The sequence below is a fragment of the Nerophis ophidion genome, linkage group LG02, assembly GCF_033978795.1.
Source record: "Nerophis ophidion isolate RoL-2023_Sa linkage group LG02, RoL_Noph_v1.0, whole genome shotgun sequence".
NCBI lineage: Eukaryota > Metazoa > Chordata > Actinopteri > Syngnathiformes > Syngnathidae > Nerophis > Nerophis ophidion.
The window spans coordinates 56577403-56601058 of NC_084612.1; the positions used below are offsets into that span (position 1 = coordinate 56577403).

A 23656-nucleotide genomic window follows, 5' to 3' on the forward strand; every position below is an offset into this window, starting at 1 on the left:
GTATTTTTTTAATGCATTTTAACTCGTAAAATACGACAAGAACGAGGTGGCTAACAACTGAGCTATTTCCCCTTCTAAAATAACATTCCAAAACCGCCAACAATACTCTATATACATCTTGTGACCTGAATTCTATCCAAGTGTTAGTGATATTGTTACTTTAGGTGTTAACACAGAGGAACTACTTTTGGTGGCGCTGTGATCACAGCTGTTATATTGACATACATTAGCTGCTACATAGGCTCTGAGCTGGTGAAAGTCAATTCTAAATTATAAATCATGCCTATCACATGCATAGAAGAGAGTTGTTGTCATAAAACGAGAAGTTGGTCAACTTTGACATTCCACTCATACCTAGAGATGGTGAGACAGAAACGAAAATATGCTCATTTGTGGCCAGTTTTTTTTTATTTAACCTTTGGATTGGTTCTGATTGATTTATTATCTAATTGAGAATATAAGAATATCCCATCAGTCGGCAACCCAGTGAGAGCAGACATTGTGCACTGAATTTTTTATTATTTTTGTAGTTTGTGTATCTTCTTAAAGGCCTACTGAAATGAGATTTTCTTATTTAAACGGGGATAGCAGGTCCATTTTATGTGTCATACTTGATCATTTCGCAATATTGCCATATTTTTGCTGAAAGGATTTAGTAGAGAACATCCACGATAAAGTTGGCAACTTTCGGTGCTAAGAGAAAAGCCCTGCCTCTACCGGAAGTCGCAGACGATGACGTCACATGTTGATGGTTCCTCACATATTCACATTGTTTTTAATGGGAGCCTCCAACAAAAAGTGCTATTCTGACCGAGAAAACGACAATTTCCCCATTAATTTGAGCGAGGATGAAAGATTTGTGTTTGAGGATATTGATCGCGATCGACTAGAAAAATAACAAGTAAAAAAAAAACAAAAAAAACGCGGTTGCATTGGAACGGATTACGATGTTTTTAGACACATTTACTAGGATAATTCTGGAAAATCCCTCATCTTTCTATTGTGTTGCTACTGTTTTAGTGAGTTTAATAGTACCTGATAGTCGGAAGGGTGTCCCCACGGGTGTCTTGACGCCAATGTCTCAGGGGAGTCGACGGCAGCTATGGACGGCACAAGCTCAGCTTTTCTCCGGTAAGAAGCGACTTTTTAACCACAATTTTCTCACGGAAACCTGCTGGTTGACATTCCGTCGTGATTCATGTTCGCTTGACCGCGCTCTGATCCATAGTAAAGTTTCACCTCCAGGAATTTTAAACAAGGAATCACCGTGTGTTTGTGTGGCTAAATACTAAAGCTTCCCAACTCCATCTTTCTACTTTGACTTTTCAAATATTAATTGAACAAATTGCAAAAGATTCAGCAACACAGATCTCCAAAATACTGTGTAATTATGTGGTTAAAGCAGAAGACTTTTAGCTGTGTGTGTGTGCAGCGCTCATATTTCCTAACAGCCCGTGACGTCTTGCGTACACGTCATCATTACACGACGTTTTCAAGACGAAACTCCCGGGAAATTTAAAATTGCAGTTTAGTCAACTAAAAAGGCCGTATTGGCATGTGTTGCAATGTTAATATTTCATCATTGATATATAAACTATCAGACTGCGTGGTGGGTAGTAGTGGATTTCAGTAGGCCTTTAAGCGTTTAGTTAAGAGGGCTACTTGCTGGATCTGCTTATCACTCAGCGTCTAAAACTTGTACTCATCCTCCCTATTTTCAGGCTCAAAAATATAAATTATTTGATCATCATTTGTGAATATTAAATGTTGACGGATGTTTTCAGAGCGCTTTATATGCGGAATAGAGGGACTCCCATTGTTGCTAAGGATTATTATTTCGATTGCATTAAAAAAAAGAAAAACCTATGTGTTCTTGTCTAATGTAAGTATTGTAAATGATAGGCAAAATTCCCCCCCCCCCCCAAAAAAAGTGCAGTTCCCTTTTAAGCATGTTGATCTTTGTGTAAGTAGTTTGTGGTATTGTGCCTCCTAAGTAGGGGTATGCTTATCAACAATGACGTTTCTCCTCCCAGAATGCATCTTTTTAGGTGTCTTCAGCCAGGCTCCCAGTCAGAAAAGGCAGTGTTCCTTCCAGGTGAAGCCGAAAGACAGCAGTTATTTAGCGGAGGGAAACGTCAGCAACTCGGTTCAGGTGTGTGAGCGCACATACTGCTGCGTGGGCTATTTCTTCATTGGCCCAGGCCCGCCACAGGTTGATGTGCTCGGTAAGATGTCATACCATTGGCGATGACCATCCAGCTCCAAAATCACCACAAACCAGGTCTTTCTATCTTCTGTTGCAGCTTGTAATAAATTGGAGCAATCTTGCCCGGATGCAACTTGCAAGCTGCAAACCCGTGTGAACCGGATAGCAAAGTGTGTGTGCAACACAGACCTCTGCAACAGCAATATTACCTGGACTGGTGTCAGCAACAAAATCTGGACTGGTGTGATACAAGAGCACGGGTCCACTGGCATTGTGGGTATGACTGTTTTACCTCTTCTTAACATGTCAACATACGGCAGTGGTTCTCAACCCTTTTTCAGTGATGTACCCCCTGTGAACATTTTTTTACTTCAAGTACCTCCTAATCAGAGCAAAGCATATTTGGTTGAAAAAAAGATATAAAGAAGTAAAATACAGCACTATGTCATCAGTTTCTGATCTATTAAATTGTATAAAAGTGCAAAATATTGCTCATTTGTAGTGGTCTTTCTTGAACTATTTAGAAAAAAAGATATAAAAATAACAAAAACGTGTTAAAAAATTAAAAAGTGATCCAATTATAAATAAATATTTCTACACATAGAAGTAATCATCAACTTAAAGTGCCCTCTTTGGGGATTGTAATAGAGATCCAGCTGGATTCATGAACTTAATTCTAAACATTTCTTCACAAAAAAAAATAATCTTTAACATCAGTATTAATTGGAACATGTCCACAAAAAATTTAGCTGTAAACACTGAATATTGCATTGTTGCATATTTTTTCACAGTTTATGAACTTATATTCATATTTTGATTAAGCATTTTTCAATAAATATATTCATAGAGGATTTTTGAATTTTTGCTATTTTTAGAATATTTTGAAAAAATTTCACATACCCTTGGCATACCTTCAAGTACCCCAGGGCTACGCGTACCCCCATTTGAGAACCACTGACATACGGTGTCCAGACAGAAAGGATGCGGGGGCAATTTGGATATTTTTTCATTCTGTAAGCAGGCTAGTGCATATAAGCCAAAACGTTATTACAAGGCAAAAACATTTTTTTTGGTGTACATTGTATTGCCAAAAGTAATTGGCCACCTGCCTTTACTCACATATGAACTTGAAGTGTCATCCCATGGAACTGTCCAAAATGTATTGGTATCCTGGAGTACTTTGCACGCACCAATACTCCATCAGTGTTGGCGCTAGGAATCTTCAAAATGGGTTCCCAGGGACCCCAACAAGTCATAAAAATGTGGTCCCAAAGTACATTTTTAGGGTCCCACTTTTTTGTTAGCGTTTTGAAAACAAATGATACATGTATGCATTATCCTGTTGTATCTCACAATCTTTATTGTGTTTTGGAAAAAGGTTGTCATAAATGTTGCATAATTCATTAAAAGAATAATACAAAAAAAACAAATTTTTATGCATATGTAAATGTATTCAGATATGAACATTCATTCACCTTCTTCTCTCCTTCATGGATCTAAACTTTACCGCTGCTGGTATTTTTTTTCTATATTTTTATTGTAACTTTTTAAGAATGCGTTTGTTCTATTTATGGCCACAATAAGACAAACAAACCAATCTGAAGTTGTCTATATTTTTTCGTTTTAATACCTTGATGCCCTTGTGTGGTGTTCGGGTCTGTAGGACCTGTTTTCATTTTTTATTAAAATAAAAATGATACAATTCAATACATTTTTCAAACTGAGACTCACTGACTTTGGCTCATTTTCTGTGAAGAGTATATCAGAATAACGCACCATACACCCCCCCAACAAATTTCTCCTACATACAGTGGGGCAAAAAAGATTTTAGTCAGCCACCGTTTGTGCAAGTTCTCCCACTTAAAATGATGACAGAGGTCTGTAATGGCACTCGCTGCATTTTGTGGCTTTTAATGCTTCATTGTTCATTGATTGTGAGGCCAGACCCACAAACGCTGGCTGAGTAACAACAATAGGAACATTACACAAGGGTTAATAGTCCGGGCCGCGTGTGCACAGATTTTCCTCGATGCGGCTCCTGAGCTAAAATTAGTTTCACACCCCTGTTCTAGAGGGAGTTTTTCCTTGCCTCTGTCACCAGGTGCTTGCTCTTGTGGGGTTCAGTTTAATGTATGTGGAGTAGAGTTTATGTGTAAAGTGCCAGTTGAGGATTGGAGCTATGAAAATTGAACTGGCTTGATTTCCTCAGCACTTAACATGTTTTTTTCCCCCTCATAGAAGCAACATGGATCCTAATTGTTGTCCTGAGTTTGGCGCTTCTGTGCCTTGTGGTTGTTGCTCTTCGATGGAAACATCTCTCAAAAAAGAAAAGTAACTTTGTTTTGTTCCCTATGTGAATAATGGCCACTCATACTATGCATCTTAGAATCTGCTATTAAATCATTCAAGGGGAACATTATCACCAGACCTATGTAAGCGTCAATATATACCTTGATGTTGCAAAAAAAGGACCATATATTTTTTTAACCGATTTCCGAACTCTAAATGGGTGAATTTTGGCGGATTAAACGCCTTTCTATTATTCGCTCTCGGGGCGATGACGTCACCTAGGTAGTCAATCCGCCATTTTCTCAAACACATTACAAACATCGAGTCAAATCAGCTCAGTTATTTTCCGTTTTTTCGACTTGTTTTCCGTACCTTGGAGACATCATGACTCGTGGGTGTTTTGTCGGAGGGTGTAACAACACGATCAGGGACGGATTCAAGTTGTCTTACGTGGAGTGTGCATCGATTAGCACGGCATGCTAATCTATGCTAACATGCTATTTAGGCTAGCTGTATATACATATTGCAGCTTTATGCCTCATTTGTAGCTCTATTTGCATTCAGCCATTCCTTCCACCCACATATCATGCCAAACAAACACTTACCAATCGACGGATTTAAGTTGCTCCAGTGGTCAAAAGATCCAAAAGTCCCTCGTCTGCACATTTTACCAGCGATGCTGCGACAGAAATGGCACAGAGATGTATGGATACCCTGCGACACTCAAAGCAGATGCATTTCCAACGATAAAGTTAACGAAATCACAAAGGTGAGTTTTGTTGATGTTATTGACTTATGTGGTAATCAGACATATTTGGTTGCGGCATGACTGCCAGCTAATCGAGGCTAACATGCTATTTAGGCTAGCTGTATGTACATTTATTGCTATATTTGGATCCAGCCTTTCACTCCACCCACATTTAATGCCAGACAAACACTTACCAATCGACATATTTAAGTTGCTCTTGCACATTTTACCGGCGATGCTACGACAGACATGGCACAGAGATGTATGGATACCCTGCGACACTCAATCGTTGGTTAGAAGGCGATCTGTTAAGATCCGTTACTCGGATCTTCACATGTTGTTTATTTTTTCCATCAGTGTTTTCATTCTCCGTCTGACCCATTTATTTCCCGTTTAGTCCATCACCATGGTTACTTATTAGTTTCAGCTGCTACTCCTGGTCCCTGCACACCTGTCTCTGTTAATCACCTTCCCTTTATAAGCCAGCCTCTTCTGTCTATTCTTTCTGGGACTCTAATTTGCTCACAAGCAAAAAGTAACGTCAGGTATGTTTTCTCGCTAGCTCATTAGCTAAGCCACCTTATTGTCATCTTTAGCTCACATGGTAATCATCTTCGTTTTTACTTTTTGTCCCATAGTGCCAAGTCTTAGTTCTTTATATTTCCTAGCTTTCACGCTAGCGTCTTTTGTTTCCCTTTTTTATTAGCTCCAGTGTTTTTGTTCATAGCTCACCTTTTGTTAATACATTTGTTAGATCCTACCTTTGTTGTGTTCTTCGTTTGACGCATCCACGAGGGAATCGAACCCGGTACCACTATGCCGAACCGGTGTTACAGTAGAGTCCCAGCAAGAATAAACAGAAGAGGCTGGCTTATAAAGGGAAGGTGATTAACAGAGACAGGTGTGCAGGGACCGGGAGTAGCAGCTGAAACTAATAAGTAACCATGGTGATGGACTAAACGGGAAATAAATGGGTCAAACGGTGAATGAAAACACAGATGGAAAAAATAAACAATTACATGTGAAGATCCGAGTAACGGATCTTAACACGATCGCCGGATAGCTTCAATAGCTATTCGCTCAATAGCTTCAGTTTCTTCTTCAATTTTGTTTTCGCTATCTGCCTTAATACTCCAACCATCCGTTTCAATACATGCGTAATCTGTTGAATCGCTTAAACCGCTGAAATCCGAGTCTGAATCCGAGTTAATGTCGCCATATCTTGCTATGCTATTCGCCATGTTGGCATCACTAAATGACATCACAGGAAAATGGACGATAGGTTTAAAGATAGCGAAAATCAGGCACTTTAAAGCCTTTTTGTGGGATATTCCATGATGGGTAAAAGTTTGAAAAAAACTTCGAAAAATAAAATAAGTCACTGGGAACTAATTTTTTATTGGTTTCAACCCTTCTGAAATCGTGATAATGTTCCCCTTTCAGGGTTTTTCACACTGTGGATTAAAACACAGCCTCCTCATGCTTTTGTTTGCCATTGCAACTGTTTCATTCTTTCTGCTGCTTCGGCCTTGGTGCTTATCTCTCCTCCAAGGCTCCCTTTCAACGTGTGTAAGGCACCGTTCTTCAACACTACCTTCTTTCTGCCTAGCCCATGCATAATCACTTATCAACTTCAACAAGGACATCTACAAAGGTTTTCCCATGTGTGAAAATACGTTACTTCCTCAAATAGCCCCAATAATCTTTGTGTATGCCGGCCTGTTACACAAATATAATTAGGGATGTTCCATAGAGAGTTTTTATGCTGCCGATTCCGATCATCCATGAGTGAGATCGGCCGATACTAATTCTGATCACGTGTATTTTTCTAATTATTGTTATAACAAGATCAACACAAACATTTTCACTTCTATAATCTATTGTTAAAGTATCAGATCGGGACTCTAAATAAAAAAAAGGAAAGGTTCGGGATTAGAGGCCAAAAATGAGAATTGTGACATCCTAATAAAATACACACAAAAAAATAGATCAGGCATAGGAAAATAACTACAAACTTACCGTGTTGCAAAAAAGATCAATAAAAAAAATAAATAATACATAACATTGGATATTGCTAACGTTCAAACCATTTCTTTATTCAATCAACAATATTGTCATTTATATATTTTCTGCATGTGCAAACAGCTAAAATTTTGCACATAGCAAATTATAATCGGCTACCCAATAATGTACAACAATTCTTTCCAAATCTAATTTAAAACATTTTTACAACACTTAAAACCTTTTGCATGTCATTATGTGAGATTAAAAAATGGATTTGATGAAAGAAATCAAACAATGTTCTAATATGATTCAGTTTAAGAAAGTGTTCAAATTATAAGTGTTTACAAAGTAGAGAGAAGAATCCTGATAAATATATGAATCCTTATTACAAGTGAGATAAACGTATTTCCTCTCATAATGGGAACCATACATTACTTAACTATATAATTATGAGAACTTTATTTATTATTTATTTATTGAATATTTTTTTACTTCTCATTCAACTATTTATTTATTCATTGTTGTGTTACAGAATAAGTAGCAAAAAATGTCTTAGTAATTTCTATGATATGAAAGGGGGTAGGACTAAAAAGGCTCTGCTTCTTCCTACTCCTTTTCGGATATGCTGTAATGAAAAACTGCAATTATGTCATGTATCATTTTGTAACTGTATGCATGTTCGGAATAAACTCAACACCATAACCATGGTGTTGAGTACTGTATAATAAGGAATTCCACAAAATACAAGCACTGCAAAATAATTCCAAGTTAAATCACAAGGCAATTACTTAGCTACATTTGGGCCAAAAGTTCTGTACCGGGAAAAAAAATTGAATTTGAAAACGATGGTAAAAATGAATAATTAGCATGTTTCACTTTTTAATATTTGTAAAGTTTTTTTCAGATTGAAATCTTATTTTTTACACTTAAAATGTATTTCTTTTTTCAGTTTCAGACTTTTAGCCAGGATTTTGCATGTTAAATCATAACGGACAAGTCCTCTATTACGTTGCAATAAGTAGACCTAGGCATAGTACCAGGTCTTAGACTCCTGCTACACAAAATAATGTATGAGAAACGCGGTGAGATTATTAATAAATTATTTTCATGAACTGTATGATGAAAATGTTGCGCTTGCTTAATATCTCCCCAGTTTGTTCCACCCCAACAACACCGGCCCCACAGATAGATGTCACTCATATACAACTACAGCAGGTAAACTAAACACACAAGGTACACCATACGGCAGGGGTCACCTACGCGGTGCCCGTGGGCACCAGGTAGCCCGCAAGGACCAGATGAGTAGTCCGCTGGCCTGTTCTAAAAAAAGCTCAAATAGCAGCACTTACCAGTGAGCTGCCTCTATTTTTTTAAATTGTATTTATTTACCAGCAAGCTGGTCTCGCTTTGCTCGACATTTTTAATTCTAAGAGAGACAAACCTCAAATAGAATTTGAAAATCCAAGAAAATATTTTAAAGACTTGGTCGTCTCTTGTTCAAATAATTCATTTATTTTTAAACTTTGCTTCCTATAACTTTCAGAAAGACAATTTTAGAGAAAAAATACAACCTTAAAAATTATTTTAGGATTCTTAAACACATGTACCTTTTTACCTTTTAAATTCCTTCCTCTTCTATCCTGACAATTTAAATCAATGTTCCAGTATTTTTTTTGTAAAGAATAATAAATACATTTTAATTTAATTCTTCATTTTAGCTTCTGTTTTTTCGACAAAGAATATTTGTGAAAAATTTCTTCAAACTTATGATTAAAATTCTAAAAAATATTCTGGCAAATCTCGAAAATCTGTAGAATCAAATATAAATTGTATTTCAATGTCTTTTGAATTTCTTTTAAACATTTTGTTTTGGAAAATCTAGAAGAAATAATGATTTGTCTTTGTTAGAAATATAGCTTGGTCCAATTTGTTATATATTATAACAAAGTGCAGATTGGATTTTAACCTATTTAAAACATGTCATGCCCTGCGATGAGGTGGCGACTAGTCCAGGGTGTACCCCGCCTTCCGCCCGATTGCAGCTGAGATAGGCGCCAGCGCCCCCCGCGACCCCAAAAGGGAATAAGCGGTAGAAAATGGATGGATGGATGGATGGATGGAAAACATGTCATCAAAATTCTAAAATTAATCTTAATCAGGAAAAATTACTAATGATTTTCCATAAATTCTTTTTTTAAGTTTTTCAAAAAGATTCGAATTAGTTAGTTTTTCTCATCATTTTTTTTCGGTTGAATTTTGACTTTTAAAGAGTCGAAATTGAAGATAAACTATGTTTCCAAATTTAATTTTCATTTTTCCCCCTGTTTTCTTCTCTTTTAAATCGTTCAATTAAGTGTTTTTTTCATCATTTATTGTCTGCAAAAAACATTACGTAAAAGGGAAAAAAATGTACGACGGAATGACGGACAGAAATACCCATTTTTTTTACATATATATAGATTTATTTAATAAAGGTAAATTGAGCAAATTGGCAAATTCTGGAAATGTATTTAAGTGTGTATCAAACTGGTAGCCCTTCGCATTAATCAGTACCCAAGAAGTTGCTCTTGGTTTCAAAAAAGTTGGTGACCCCTGCAATACGGTGTATTTAAAACTGGGAAATCTCACTTGGCAGCATTTTGCACATGTACTGTATCTCTTTCAGATCGTTGCCCGCGGGCATTTTGCCACTGTTTGGCGGGGAACACACAGAGGCTCTGCGGTGGCGGTTAAAGTTATCCCCGCCGCCATGAAACACGCGTTCACCTCAGAGGAAGGGATTTACAAACTTCCGCTGATGAAGCACGCCAACATTATCCACTTCCTGGACTCTGGGAGACGGTCCCATGACGGCAGCTGGCTCATTGTCCTGCAGTTTGCGGAATATGTGAGTGCCTATTGTTTGTCAGCCTTTGACATGCGTATGACTGAAAATGAATTACTGAAAACGTAATTTTTTGCGATTGAATTTGGTGAACTGAATTATTTTTTACATCAAATTATGCTGACAATTTCCCTGAATCCAAATTTGTGTGCAAAATGTGTTAGTTAAAAAATTTGTTGTGTGCGTGTATGCATGTAAACGTGTGTGTATGTGTATATATACATATATATATATATATATATATATATATATATATATATATATATATATATATTCATCTGGCCGGGATCTCCAGCTCTCACTGGATCGGTTCGCAGCCGAGTGTGAAGCGACCGGAATGAGAATCAGCACCTCCAAGTCCGAGTCCATGGTTCTCGCCCGGAAAAGGGTGGAGTGCCATCTCCGGGTTGGGGAGGAGACCCTGCCCCAAGTGGAGGAGTTCAAGTACCTGGGAGTCTTGTTCACGAGTGGGGGAAGAGTGGATCGTCAGATCGACAGGCGGATCGGTGCGGCGTCTTCAGTAATGCGGACGTTGTATCGATCCGTTGTGGGGAAGAAGGAGCTGAGCCGGAAGGCAAAGCTCTCAATTTACCGGTCGATCTACGTTCCCATCCTCACCTATGGTCATGAGCTTTGGGTCATGACCGAAAGGATAAGATCACGGGTACAAGCGGCCGAAATGAGTTTCCTCCGCCGGGTGGCGGGGCTCTCCCTTGGAGATAGGGTGAGAAGCTCTGCCATCCGGGAGGAACTCAACGTAAAGCCGCTGCACCTCCACATTGAGAGGAGCCAGATGAAGTGGTTCGGGCATCTGGTCAGGATGCCACCCGAACGCCTCCCTAGGGATGTGTTTAGGGCACGTCCAGCTGGTAGGAGGCCACGGGGAAGACCCAGGACACGTTGGGAAGACTATGTCTCCCGGCTGGCCTGGGAACGCCTCGGGATCCCCCGGGAAGAGCTAGACGAAGTGGCTGGAGATAGGGAAGTCTGGGCTTCCCTGCTTAGGCTGCTGCCCCCGCGACCCAACCTCGGATAAGCGGAAGATGATGGATGGATGGATGGATGGATATATATATATATATATATATATGTATGTATGTATGTATGTATGTATATATATATATATGTGTATGTATATATATATATACATATATATATATATATATGTATATATGTATATGTATGTATGTATATATATATATATGTATGTATATATATATATATATGTATATATATGTATGTATATATATATATGTATATATGTATGTATATATATATATGTATGTATATATATATGTATGTATATATATATATATATATATATATATATATATATATATATATATATATATATATATATATATATATACATATATATATATATATATATATATATATATATATATTAGGGCTGTGAATCTTACATATCGATTTTTTCGATTCGATTCGATTCTCGGTTCAAAAACGATATTTTTCCGATTCAAAACGATTCTGTATTCATTCAATACATAGGATTTCAGCAGGATCTACCCCAGTCTGCTGACATGCTAGCAGAGTAGTAGATTTTTTTTTTAAAAAGCTTTTATAATTGTAAAGGACAATGTTTTATCAACTGATTGCAATAATGTAAATTTGTTTTAACTATTAAACAAACCAAAAATATGACTTATTTTATCATTGTGAAAACATTAGACACAGTGTGTTGTCAAGCTTATGAGATGCGATGCAAGTGTAAGCCACTGTGACACTATCGTTCTTTTTTATTATTTTCATAAATGTCCAATGAGGGATTTTTAATCACTGCTATGATGAAATTATAACTAATATTGATACTGTTGTTGATAATATTCATTTTTGTTTCACTACTTTTAGTTTGTTCCGTGTCGTGTTTGTTTCTCCTCTCAATTGCTCTGTTTATTGCAGTTCTGAGTGTTGCTGGGTCAGGTTTGGTTTTGGAATTGGATTGCATTGTTATGGTATTGCTGTGTAGTGGTTTGTTGGATTGATATAAAAAAAAAATAGATTTTTTAAAAATAAGAATCGATTCTGAATCGCACAACGTAAACTATTCGATTCGTATTCGAATCGATTTTTCCCACACCCCTAATGTATATATATATATATATATATATATATATATATATATATATATATATATATATATATATATATATATATATATATATATATATATGTATATATATGTATATATATATATATATATATATATATATATATATATATATATATATATATATATATATATATATATATATATATATATGTATATATATGTATATATGTATATATATATATATACATACAGTGGGGCAAAAAAGTATTTAGTCAGCCACCAATTGTGCAAGTATTCCCACTTAAAATGATGACAGAGGTCCGTTATTTTCATCATAGGTACACTTCACCTGTGAGAGACAGAATGTGAAAAAAAAAAATCCAGGAATTCACATTGTCGGAATTTTAAAGAATTTATTTGTAAATTATAGTGGAAAATAAGTATTTTGTCAACCATTCAAAGCTCTCACTGATGGAAGGAGGTTTTGGCTCAAAATCTCACCATACATGGCCCTATTCATTCTTTCCTTAACACTTAACACGGATCAATCATCCTGTCCCCTTAGCAGAAAAACAGCCCCAAAACATGTTTCCACCCCCATGCTTCACAGTAGGTGTGGTGTTCTTGGGATGCAACTCAGTATTCTTCTTCCTCCAAACACGACGAGTTGAGTTCATACCAAAAAGTTCTATTTTGGTTTCATCTAACCACATGACATTCTCCCAATCCTCTGCTGTATCATCCATGTATCCATTTTGGTACATAGATAGCTATGTTCTGTTAATCGGGGTCCATACATCCACCGAAACGTAGCAAAAAACAATACAATTTAGTTTAATCAATTATGAGTATTATTTTCTATTAATATTTGTATCATTCTAACACCAGAGCTTTATTGCATGCAAAATCTTACCATATTTTATAAGTCATGTGTGCATATGTTCATCAAACACCACATAGAAGACCCACGGCCATTTTAGTTTTCTGGTCCCATTTTGGAGATAAATAATCTGGTTCCATTTTTCCAATGTTTTGGTTTTATATTTATTTTCTAATCAAAAAGGTGTTTATTTTGTCTGTAGAAGGTGCCACAGGCCAATAAAAAATGGACATAAAAGGACCCCAAAGCACACTTTGGACACCTCAGGTTTAAGTTCTGTATTCAGGACTATCTTGTTGTGGCTGATCTTTTAATGTTCACAATGCATTCCTTGGCATAACCTTATTTTCATTTCATTTCAGGGCTCTTTGCACTCTTTTCTGTGCAAGAACACCACCAGCTGGCCGTTGTCACTTAAGTTGTGCCACTCTTTATCGCAGGGACTCTCCTATCTCCATTCGGACCTTCGTACACCAGGTAAGTTACTCTGAATACAAAAGATGCTTTCTTTTCTCTGCTTTAAAATGTAAATGTATTATTTTGAATGGTAATTTAAATACCAAGTGTTATGAGGGCGCAATTTACAGAAGTAAAAAAAAGGGCTGCAGTTATGCATCCAGGAGAGGGCGCTGTCTCAAAGTACTTTAACAGGATTTGATGTGGTGTAAGTGCATGTTTTGTAAGTACATTATTGCATACAATCTGCCTGTCATTTTTTAAGTAAAATTCAATAGGAGGCATATTTTAGTATTTAGAGCAGGGGTCAACAACAGTGTGCCCGCGGGCACCAGGTAGCCCGTAAGGACCAGATGAGTCGCCCGCTGGCCTGTTCTAAAAATAGCTCAAATAGCAGCACTTACCAGTGAGCTGCCTCTATTTTTAAATTGTATTTATTTACTAGCAAGCTGATCTCGCTTTAATACTAAGAGAGACAAAACTTAAATAGAATTTGAAAATCTAAGAAAATATTTTAAAGACTTGGTCTTCACGTGTTTAAATAAATTAATTAATTTTTTTACTTTGCTTCTTATAACTTTCAGAAAGATAATTTTAGTGAAAAAATACAACCTTAAAAATGATTTTAGGATTTTTAAACACATATACCTTTTAAATTCCTTCCTCTTCTTTCCTGACAATTTAAATCAATGTTCAAGTTTTTTTTTTTATTGTAAAGAATAATAAATACATTTTAATTTAATTCTTAATTTTTGCTTCTGTTTTTTCGACAAAGAATATTTGTGAAATATTTCTTCAAAGCGCCTTGCATGGCAGCTCCCTTCATCAGTGTGTGAATGCGTGTGTGAATGGGTAAATGTGGAAGTAGTGTCGAAGTGCTTTGAGTACCTTGAAGGTAGAAAAGCGCTATACAAGTACAACCCATTTATTTATTATTTATTTATTATGATTAAAATTCAAAAAAATATTCTGGCAAATCTAGAAATTCTGTACAATCAAATTCAAATCTTATTTCAAAGTGGATTTTAACCTATTTAAAACATGTCATCAAAATTCTAAAATGTATCTTAATCAGGAAAAAATACTAATGATGTTCCATAAATTCTTTTTTGTATTTTTTCAAAAAGATTCGAGTTAGCTAGTTTTTCTCTTAATTTTTTTCCGTTGAATTTTGAATTTTAAAGAGTCGAAATTGAAGATAAACTATGTTTCAAAATTAAATTTTCTTTTTTTTTTTTCGTGTTTTCTCCTCTTTTAAACCGTTCAACTAAGTGTTTTTTTCATCATTTATTCTCTACAAAAAACTTTCTGTAAAAGGAAAAAAAATGTACGACGGATTGACGGACAGAAATACCCATTTTTTTATATATATACAGATTTATTTACTAAAGGTAAATTGAGCAAATTGGCTATTTCTGGCAATTTATTTAAGTGTGTATCAAACTGGTAGCCCTTCGCATTAATCAGCACCCAAAAAGTAGCTTTTGGTTTCAAAAAGGTTGGTGACCCCTGGTTTAGAGTAACAAATAGGCATTTTGGGCCCATTGTTTACATTTTTATGCCATTTCTGCGCATTCTTGGAAAGTATACTACTAAACTGAATATGTGTATCCATTTAATATCCAGATACACTGACACCTTTTTTTCTTTCTTTCTTTCTAATATGTCCTGTCCAGTCAAACAGGCAAATCATATTGTTGATGTAGGTGCCAATATCTGCAGTACAGATTTACTTTACAAAAGAGAAGTGTGGGATTGTTATAGTAAAAAAGGTTTAAGCTTGATCAGTGTGCCGTGTTGTGCCCAGTTTCCCATGGGGGAACAATGTTAATATATGTTTGAAACGTGATTGCACTCATGCATGATTGTATATGTGCTTGTGTATGTACAGTAAGTATGTCTGTACAGTGAATGTGCGTGTGAATGCATGTACCGTGTGTGTGTGTGTGTGTGTGTGTGTGTGTGTGTGTGCGAGCGTATGTACTGTACCTATGTGAGCCCGTATGTATGATTGTATGTATATATGTATGAATAATTGTATATATGTGTGTTGTATGTACAATATTTTTGTCTCTTGGTATGTGCGGGAGTATCAGCCCGAGATGCCTGTGGGGCAAGCAGGCTCCGAGAGCACACCCAAAAAGAAATATTAATGATAATATGAATGTATAAAATTATATATATATATATAAACCCCGTTTCCATATGAGATGGGACATTTTGTTACATATAAATATAAATGGAATACAATGATTTGCGAATCATTTTCATCCCATATCCAGTTGAATATGCTACAAAGACGACCTATGTGATGTTAAAACTGATAAACATTTTGTTTTTTGCAAATAATCATACACTTTAGAATTTGATTCCAGCAACACGTGACAAAGAAGTTGGGAAAGGAAGCAATAAATACTGATAAAGTTGAGGAATGCTCATCAAACACTTATATGGAACATTCCACAGGTGTGCAGGCTAATTGGGAACAGTTGGGTGCCATGATTGGGTATAAAAGCAGCTTCCATGAAATGCTTTATAATTCACAAACAAGGATGGGGTGAGGGTCACCACTTTGTAAGCATACTGTTGAACAGTTTTAGAACAACATTTCTCAACGAGCTATTGCAGGGAATTTAGGGATTTTACCATCTACGGTCCGTAAAATCATCAAAATGTTCAGAGAATCTGGAGAATTCACTGCACGTAAGCAATGATATTACGGAATTTTGATCCCTCAGGCGGTACTGCATCAAAAACCGACATCAGTGTGTAAAGGATATCACCACATGGGCTCAGGAACACTTCATGAAACCACTGTCAGTAACTGCAGTTGGTCGCTACATCTGTAAGTGCAAGTTAAAACTCCACTATGCAAAGCCAAACCCATTTATCAACAATATCCTGAAACGCCGCCGGATTGGCTCGGCCCGAGCTCACCTAAGATGGACTGATACAAAGTGGAAAAGTGTTCTGTGGTCTGACGAGTCCTCATTTCAAATTATATTTGGAAACAGAGGACGTGGTGTCCTCCAGAACAAAGAGGAAAATAACCATCCGGATTGTTATAGGCGCAAAGTTCAAAAGCCAGCATCTGCGATGGTATGGGGGTGTATTAGTGCACAAGGCATGGGTAACTTACACATCTGTGAAGGCACCATTAATGCTGAAAGGTCCATACAGGTTTTGGAACAACATATGTTGCCATCTAAACAACGTTATCATGCTTATTATAGCAAGACCCCGGACTGTTGAACGACTGAAGCTCTACATAAAACAAAAGTGGGAAACAATTCCCCTTTCAAAACTTCAGCAATTAGTTTCCTCGGTTCCCAAACGTTTATTGAGTGTTGTTAAAAGAAAAGGTGATGTAACACAGTGGTGAACATGCCCTTTCCCAACAACTTTGGCACGCGTAGCAGCCATGAAATGTGTGTGTGTGTGTGTGTGTGTGTGTGTGTGTGTGTGTGTGTGTGTGTGCTAGGAGTGTACATCTCTACCTTAAATGGCGATCCCAGGTTACGATATGATTCACTAACAATACTTTTTAAAACATTTTGATTCGATGTTGTTTGATGCAGATGTAAACTTTGCATAATTAAAATAAATTAATCTATCATGTCAGAACAATTTATTTTTTAAATAGACACATACAAAACAGGTGGTTCCTGTATTATTAGCAATAGTAGAACTATCAACTTCACAACATTACAATTCATAAACCAAAAGAAAAGAAGAAGTGAGTAAAAAATTTAAAATTATGATTAGAACTGTAATTTTTTTTATTCTGTTGATTCTTAGTTTAGTTGTATTTAATTTGGTCTACACTGTTAAATTTTAAGAGTATCAAGTTTGATCAAAAGACGTAAAGGTTAAGATAAAAAAAAGTTATAACAGCCATAACTTCTTTTTACATGCTCCGATCGTCCTGAAATTGTATTATTGGGTCAATCAATTGGGAGGGACGTGACTGCATGTCTCATGCGTGCCCGCTGACTTAATCCGGAGTTGCAAGGGGAGGCGAGGGTCCTTTCAACGCTGCTCGCAGCTTAATATTTATTTATATCTGCTTCATGTTGGTGAATGTCTACTTTCAGAAGGGCACAAACCTCCCGTGGCCCACAGAGACCTGAGTAGTCTGAATGTGCTGGTGCGAGCAGATACTACTTGCGCCCTGTGTAATTTCCGCAGCGCCACCATCCTGTGCTCAAATTCGGCACGCTGCCAACCAACAAGCCCATTGGTGAGATATACACAGTTCATCCACGACACAGGCAAGTCAAGAAATATGCCTGTTTATAATTGTCAATTGACAGTGTCACGCTCAGGTGGGAACACCGCACTACAAATCCCCTGAGATTCTGGAGGGTTCTGTTAATCTTCTCAGCAACTGGTGCTTGCAAGCTGACATCTATGCTGCGGGTTTGCTGCTGTGGGAAATCTGGATGCGCTGCTTGGAATTATTTGAAGGTGAAATCAATTCAGTAATACATGACATATACGGTACAGTTGCTTACAGCTAATGACACCTAGAATAAGATCATTTGGAATTGTAGATTGCCACAAAGTACAAACGTCACTCGTCCATTGCTGTTATTTGGTTTCGGACAACAATAAATTAATTTACGCAAATGAGGAATCATTAATTATAAATTAAATATGTTCATAGCTAGAGTGTAAAAAAAACAGTTTACAATGTTGTTCAATGTTATGAGAACCACCTAGAGACAAAATAACACACTTTCATTACCTTTATGCTCTTTTGATCAAATATAGTAATGATACCTGAGGCTTTTAGATTGATTGATTGATTGATTGATTGATTGATTGAAACTTTTTTTAGTAGATTGAATGAAATGAATGAATGAAATAAGTTCATTTCGATCATATAATCAATCAAATCAATCAACCATTTTGTGTGATTAGTTTTACAGTACATGTTATATGTATACAATTATGCACATTTACACACGAAAGAAAAGAAAAAGAATGACCAAAAAAGGAGTAGGCTGAAGCCAAAGCTTATATTTGCCTATCCTATACCTTCACTGAAGATTAGATTGCCGTTAAAAAAAAAAAAAAAAAAGATTGCACAGTACAGTACATATTCCCTACAATTGAACACTAAATGGTAACACCGAAATACGTTTTTCAACTTCGTGGCTGAAACAATCAATGCTCACAATACTGAACAGCGTGATTTGATTTGTTTGGTCTTCTTTCGGCTGGGGTTTGAACTCACAACCTACAGCTCTCAAGACGGACACTCTAACCACAAGGCCACTGAGCAGTGGCCCTAGTGTGTGAATGTGAGTGTGAATGTTGTCTCTCTATCTATGTTGGCCCTGCGATGAGGTGGCGATTTGTCCAGTTTGTACCCCGCCTTCCGCCCGTTTGTAGCTGAGATAGGCACCAGCGCCCCCCGCGACCCCAAAGGGAATAAGCGGTAGAAAATGGAAGGATGGATGGATTGTCTTCTTTCGAGGCTAAGTTAAAGTTAAAGTACCACTGATAGTCGCACACACACTGGTGTGGTGAAATTACCCTCTGCATTTGACCCATCCCACACTAACCTCAATCTACGGACGTAGCTGTTTGCAAACTTTTCAGTTTACCAACTATTAGATCGAACAAAGTGGGCCTCTGTATGTGAACCTTGTCTTTGTTTATGAGCGCTTCATTTATTCATTTTGTGTTCGGCTGATAGCTATTTTCTGCTTATTGAATTGAATAGATTAAGGAAGCCAGCCAGTACCACAGCAAGTTTTAACTGTAATGAGAATGGACTTTTTTGGAAAAATATGCCAAAGCGACTCAAAGCAGAGGAAAAGGCCCTATCTTTCGTTCAGCGGCGCCTTTTCGAAGAACACACACCAACAAGCTCCCCCTTTCTCCCCTTCAGTCTGCTTCTTTCTCTCCCTTCCCTCTTCAGCTTCTCCTTTGCCGATGACATTTAAAGTGGATTTGACTATTTTAAAATGTTTATTATTGAAGCCATTTGGTTGTTAAAGTTAAGGATTTTTTTGGTTTTCTGATCATTTGTGAGGACACTAAAGTGACTTTTGTGTGTGCGAGGGTTGGAACGACAGTTAAGCTTGTCGTTGTTGTTTTGGCTTTGTTATTAAGTAGAAAGTTACTCCATTAGATCTTTAAGTTTATTTGATACACATTACTGTATAGCACTTTATATTGTGTGAGAAGTGTACAAACCTTCACCAAAATATGGACTTTTGTCGAGGCTGGAATCCATTATTTATATTTACGTTGTTTCTCACGGAGAACTTTGCTTCAGTGTATGAATTTTTCGATTTACTAACCCTGGTTCAAGAACCAATTGAGTTCCTAAATTGAAGTTCAAATACACTACTTTAGTTTATTTAACCATTTGTATTACCGATGCTTTCTTTGTGACAAAAAAAAAAATGTAGAATTAGCTTTAAAAAAAAAAGTTAGAAATCTGCAATGTGGTGTAGCTGCAATATTTGAAGCGCGATGTGGGGTCAAAAGCTTGGAAAAATAAAAATCTAAGAAGTTTAAATTTTTTTTAATTTTTATATAATATCATGTAATACAGTACTTTATGTATGTTTGGCAGAAAAAATAAACTATCTCCGTACTTTAGGAGGCCAGTAAGATGCGGTGTTTTTATACTGCAAATATAAAAAAACTATGAAAAATAATCGGCAATACAAACTCGTTTTCAAACAATGGCAATAAAACAATTCTGATACAGTAAAACTGCACATTTTGTGGTGGGCTTTCATTGTACAGTAAAAATGTTGTCCAGCCGGCATTTTGATACACCACAGCTCTCCCGTCCAAAGGCAAAACCTAGTAACTCACTTCTAACTGATTTTGAGAAAACAAAGGAAAACCAATCTATCTTGATTCTTGATGCTGTCTTACAAAGATCTACAAAGTCAAACGTATAGATGTTTTCTTGAGCTTTCCTTTTCTTGCCGATTGAGCCATGGATTGAATCTGCTCTCATGAACGTGTGCCCTTTCTCCAGATATTTTATCACAATCTCGGGTGGGCCCCATTCTGCATTTGCACTTTGGGCAAGAGCCGTGTACAGCATTCAGTTTTTATTTTGACAACCACTTTTATCTGCCCAAAAGAGTATACAAGGGGAAGAATCAAGAACAATACATTTAATGAAGTGCCCTTGCAACGTCCTGGGCCAATCTTCCAAATATCCCCTTGTGCCATAATATCACATAATCAGGTTGACCGTCGGCCTCCATTCGTGCAAATGTCTCATTAAAGACAATAAGGCGACTGACAAAGAAGCTTCGATTGGTCCCTTGAGATACTAGATTTTTCTGTTGTATCTACGCGCTTATGTGGTAGTTGCTAGGTCCTGCCATTCGCGCAACAGCTTATTTACGGAACAAATTACAATATCGCATACACTAATGTAAAGCATATCACCTACGGACTCCAAAATTATTATCAGCTCAGTTTTGACCAAAATTGAGTTACTGGGTTTTGCCTTTGGACGGGAAAGCTGGAGTAAGAGGTGGATGGATTAATTTGGTAATAATATTTAAGAGAAGTAAAGAAAAACGTTTTGAAAGAAGGGAGCCTGAACAGTATTTTTATTGAGTCCATAATGAAATAATTGTGTCATTCTGTATTAGGAAACAAACTGCACAAATTACCATGAATTGATTAACGTGGACCCTGATTTGAACAAGTTGAAAAACTTATTCGGGTGTTACCATTTAGTGGTCAATTGTACGGAATATGTACTGAACTGTGCAATCTACTAATACAAGTATCAATCAATCAATCAAACCATCTAGTGGAGTACCTGCTACTCTCTCAGAGGGAAAAGTCTGCACAATTGCAAATGTAGTGTTTACTATTCACACTCACTATCACGTTGATATTGTGCTCAATGTCTCCCCCTGCAGGCGACGCAGCTCCACAACACCTCCTGCCTTACGAACAAGAGCTAGGAGCCAGATTGACCTGGGAGAGTCTCACCGTTCACGTGGCTCACATGGAAAGAAGACCTTCCGTACCCGAGCATTGGCAAATGCTAAGACAGGTAATAGAATAGTGTGCGTACAGTGCTGACTTGTTAAGTGCAGTGAAAAACGTGACTACTGTGCTCTGATGATGTCAGGGGTCGGTGCTGCAGGATCTACTCCGAGAATGCTGGGACTGTGACCCAGATGCCCGGCTGACCGCACAGTGTGTTGCGGACAGATTAGTATCTCTTGACTCTCATTTGTCTTTATAACAACTGATATTCACTTTGTCTTCTCATCCTCTACATCAGTGTTTTTCAACCACTGTACCGTGAGATACAGTCTGGTGTGCCGTGGGAGAATATGTAATTTCACCTGTTTGAGTTAAGAATATTTTTTGCAAACCAGTAATAATAATCTGAAAATGTGTCGTTGTTGAGTGTCGGTGCTGTCTAGAGATCGGCAGTGTAACCATGTTGTACTCTTCCATATCAGTAGGTGGCAGCAAGTAGCTAATTGCTTTGTAGATGTCGGGAACATGGTTTGTCGTGATCACAATATGCAGACAACAACGTGCGGGTAAAAACGTATCTAATGCTTAAACAAAAAGCGAGTGCCGCTCAGAAAAGGCATTGAAGCTTAGGGAAGGCTATGCAAAACAAAACTATAACTGAACCGGTTGCAAAGTAAACAAAAACAGAATGCTGGACGACTGCAAAGACTTACAGCGTGTGGAGCAGACGGCTTCCACAAAGTACATCCAAACATGACATGACAATCAATGTCTACACAAAGGAAGATAGTGACAACTTAAAGAGCCTTGATTGATAAAACAAAACAGATGCGGGGAATAGCACTCAAAGAAGACATGAAACTTCTTCAGGAAAATACCAAAAAAAGAGAAAAAGCCACCAAAATAGGAGCGCAAGACAATAGCTAAAACACTACACACAGGAAAACACCCAAAAAGTCTAAATAAGTCACGGCGTAATGTGACAGACGGGTGGGACAGTACACCTACTTCGAGACAAGAGCTTTATTGATGCATGCTTGTTTATGGTTTGAATTCTTATCCAACACTTGCGAGAACAACTTTATACTGTCAATATCAGCTCCTGAGTTTAATTTTTTTAATGTTTTCTGCTGGTGGTGTGCCTCCAGATTTTTTCAATTAAAAAATGTGCCGTGGTTTAAAAAAAGGTTGAAAAACACGCACTACATATCCATAGTGAGTCTTAAAGCACCCATAGCCTCCAGATGACAAAAATGTTATAATGGAGTTGTCTTCATGTATTTTTTGATCCTGAAAATTAATCCGACATTCATTTCCCATGATATCAATTAGTTTTTTAATAATGAACAGATAGCTGTGGTTGGAATGTTCCATCGCCAGACTAGATATGTCGCCTACAGACGTGGTGCCCATTTCCCCACATAGTGTGGACAAAGGCATGTAAAACAATTATTTTGATCACTTCATTGCATATTTTGGTCACCCTGTTCCACGATTACTTCAAAACTGATATGGTTAACATAATGAGCAAAAAAGAAATATAAAACAATTGTCATTTCTGGCCTTCCCTGCTTTTCAATTTTTTTTTCCATAGACCCTATAGCCCATGGGTGCCCATTACATCAATTGTGAGCTACCGGTCGACGGTGGAGGGTCTGTCAGTCGATCACCAGCCAGGCATTAAAAAAATAGACCTAAAAATGATCGCTCATCAATTTCCACCAAGACGTCACTTTCGTCACTTCATTGACATTCATGGCACCCAAGGGTCTAGGGAGATGACGCTGGCTGCTGGAAGATCATTATTAAGAAAAAATGACCGACAGGAAAGTGACAAACACTTTTTATTTCAACAGATGTGTTAGATGTAAATATAAACGGAATACAAGGATTTGCAAATCATTTTCAACCCACATTTAGTTGAATATGCTACAAAGACAACATATTTGATGTTCAAACTGATAAACTTTTTTTTTTTGCAAAATAATAATTAACTTTAGAATTTTTGATGCCAGCAACATGTGGCAAAGAAATTGTGAAAGGTGGCAATAAATACTGATAAAGTTGAGGAATGTTCATCAAACACTTGTATGGAACATCCCACAGGTGTACAGGCTAATTGGGAA

General features: G+C 37.1%; 1 protein-coding gene across 1 annotated transcript in view; it reads left to right on the forward strand.

The window, feature by feature from the left end:
• Positions 1–23275, forward strand: part of LOC133548256 (bone morphogenetic protein receptor type-2-like) — a 28859-nt gene extending 5584 nt beyond the window's left edge. The window contains exons 2-12 of the mRNA XM_061893573.1: positions 2034–2225; positions 2304–2602; positions 4308–4329; positions 4445–4537; positions 8401–8462; positions 9913–10134; positions 13448–13562; positions 17636–17781; positions 17855–18008; positions 21458–21594; positions 21673–23275. Coding sequence (XP_061749557.1) covers positions 2034–2225; positions 2304–2602; positions 4308–4329; positions 4445–4537; positions 8401–8462; positions 9913–10134; positions 13448–13562; positions 17636–17781; positions 17855–18008; positions 21458–21594; positions 21673–21789 — 1559 coding nt within the window. The 3' untranslated portion in view covers positions 21790–23275. The remainder of the gene's footprint in view (positions 1–2033; positions 2226–2303; positions 2603–4307; positions 4330–4444; positions 4538–8400; positions 8463–9912; positions 10135–13447; positions 13563–17635; positions 17782–17854; positions 18009–21457; positions 21595–21672) is intronic.
• Positions 23276–23656: the final 381 nt, after the last annotated feature.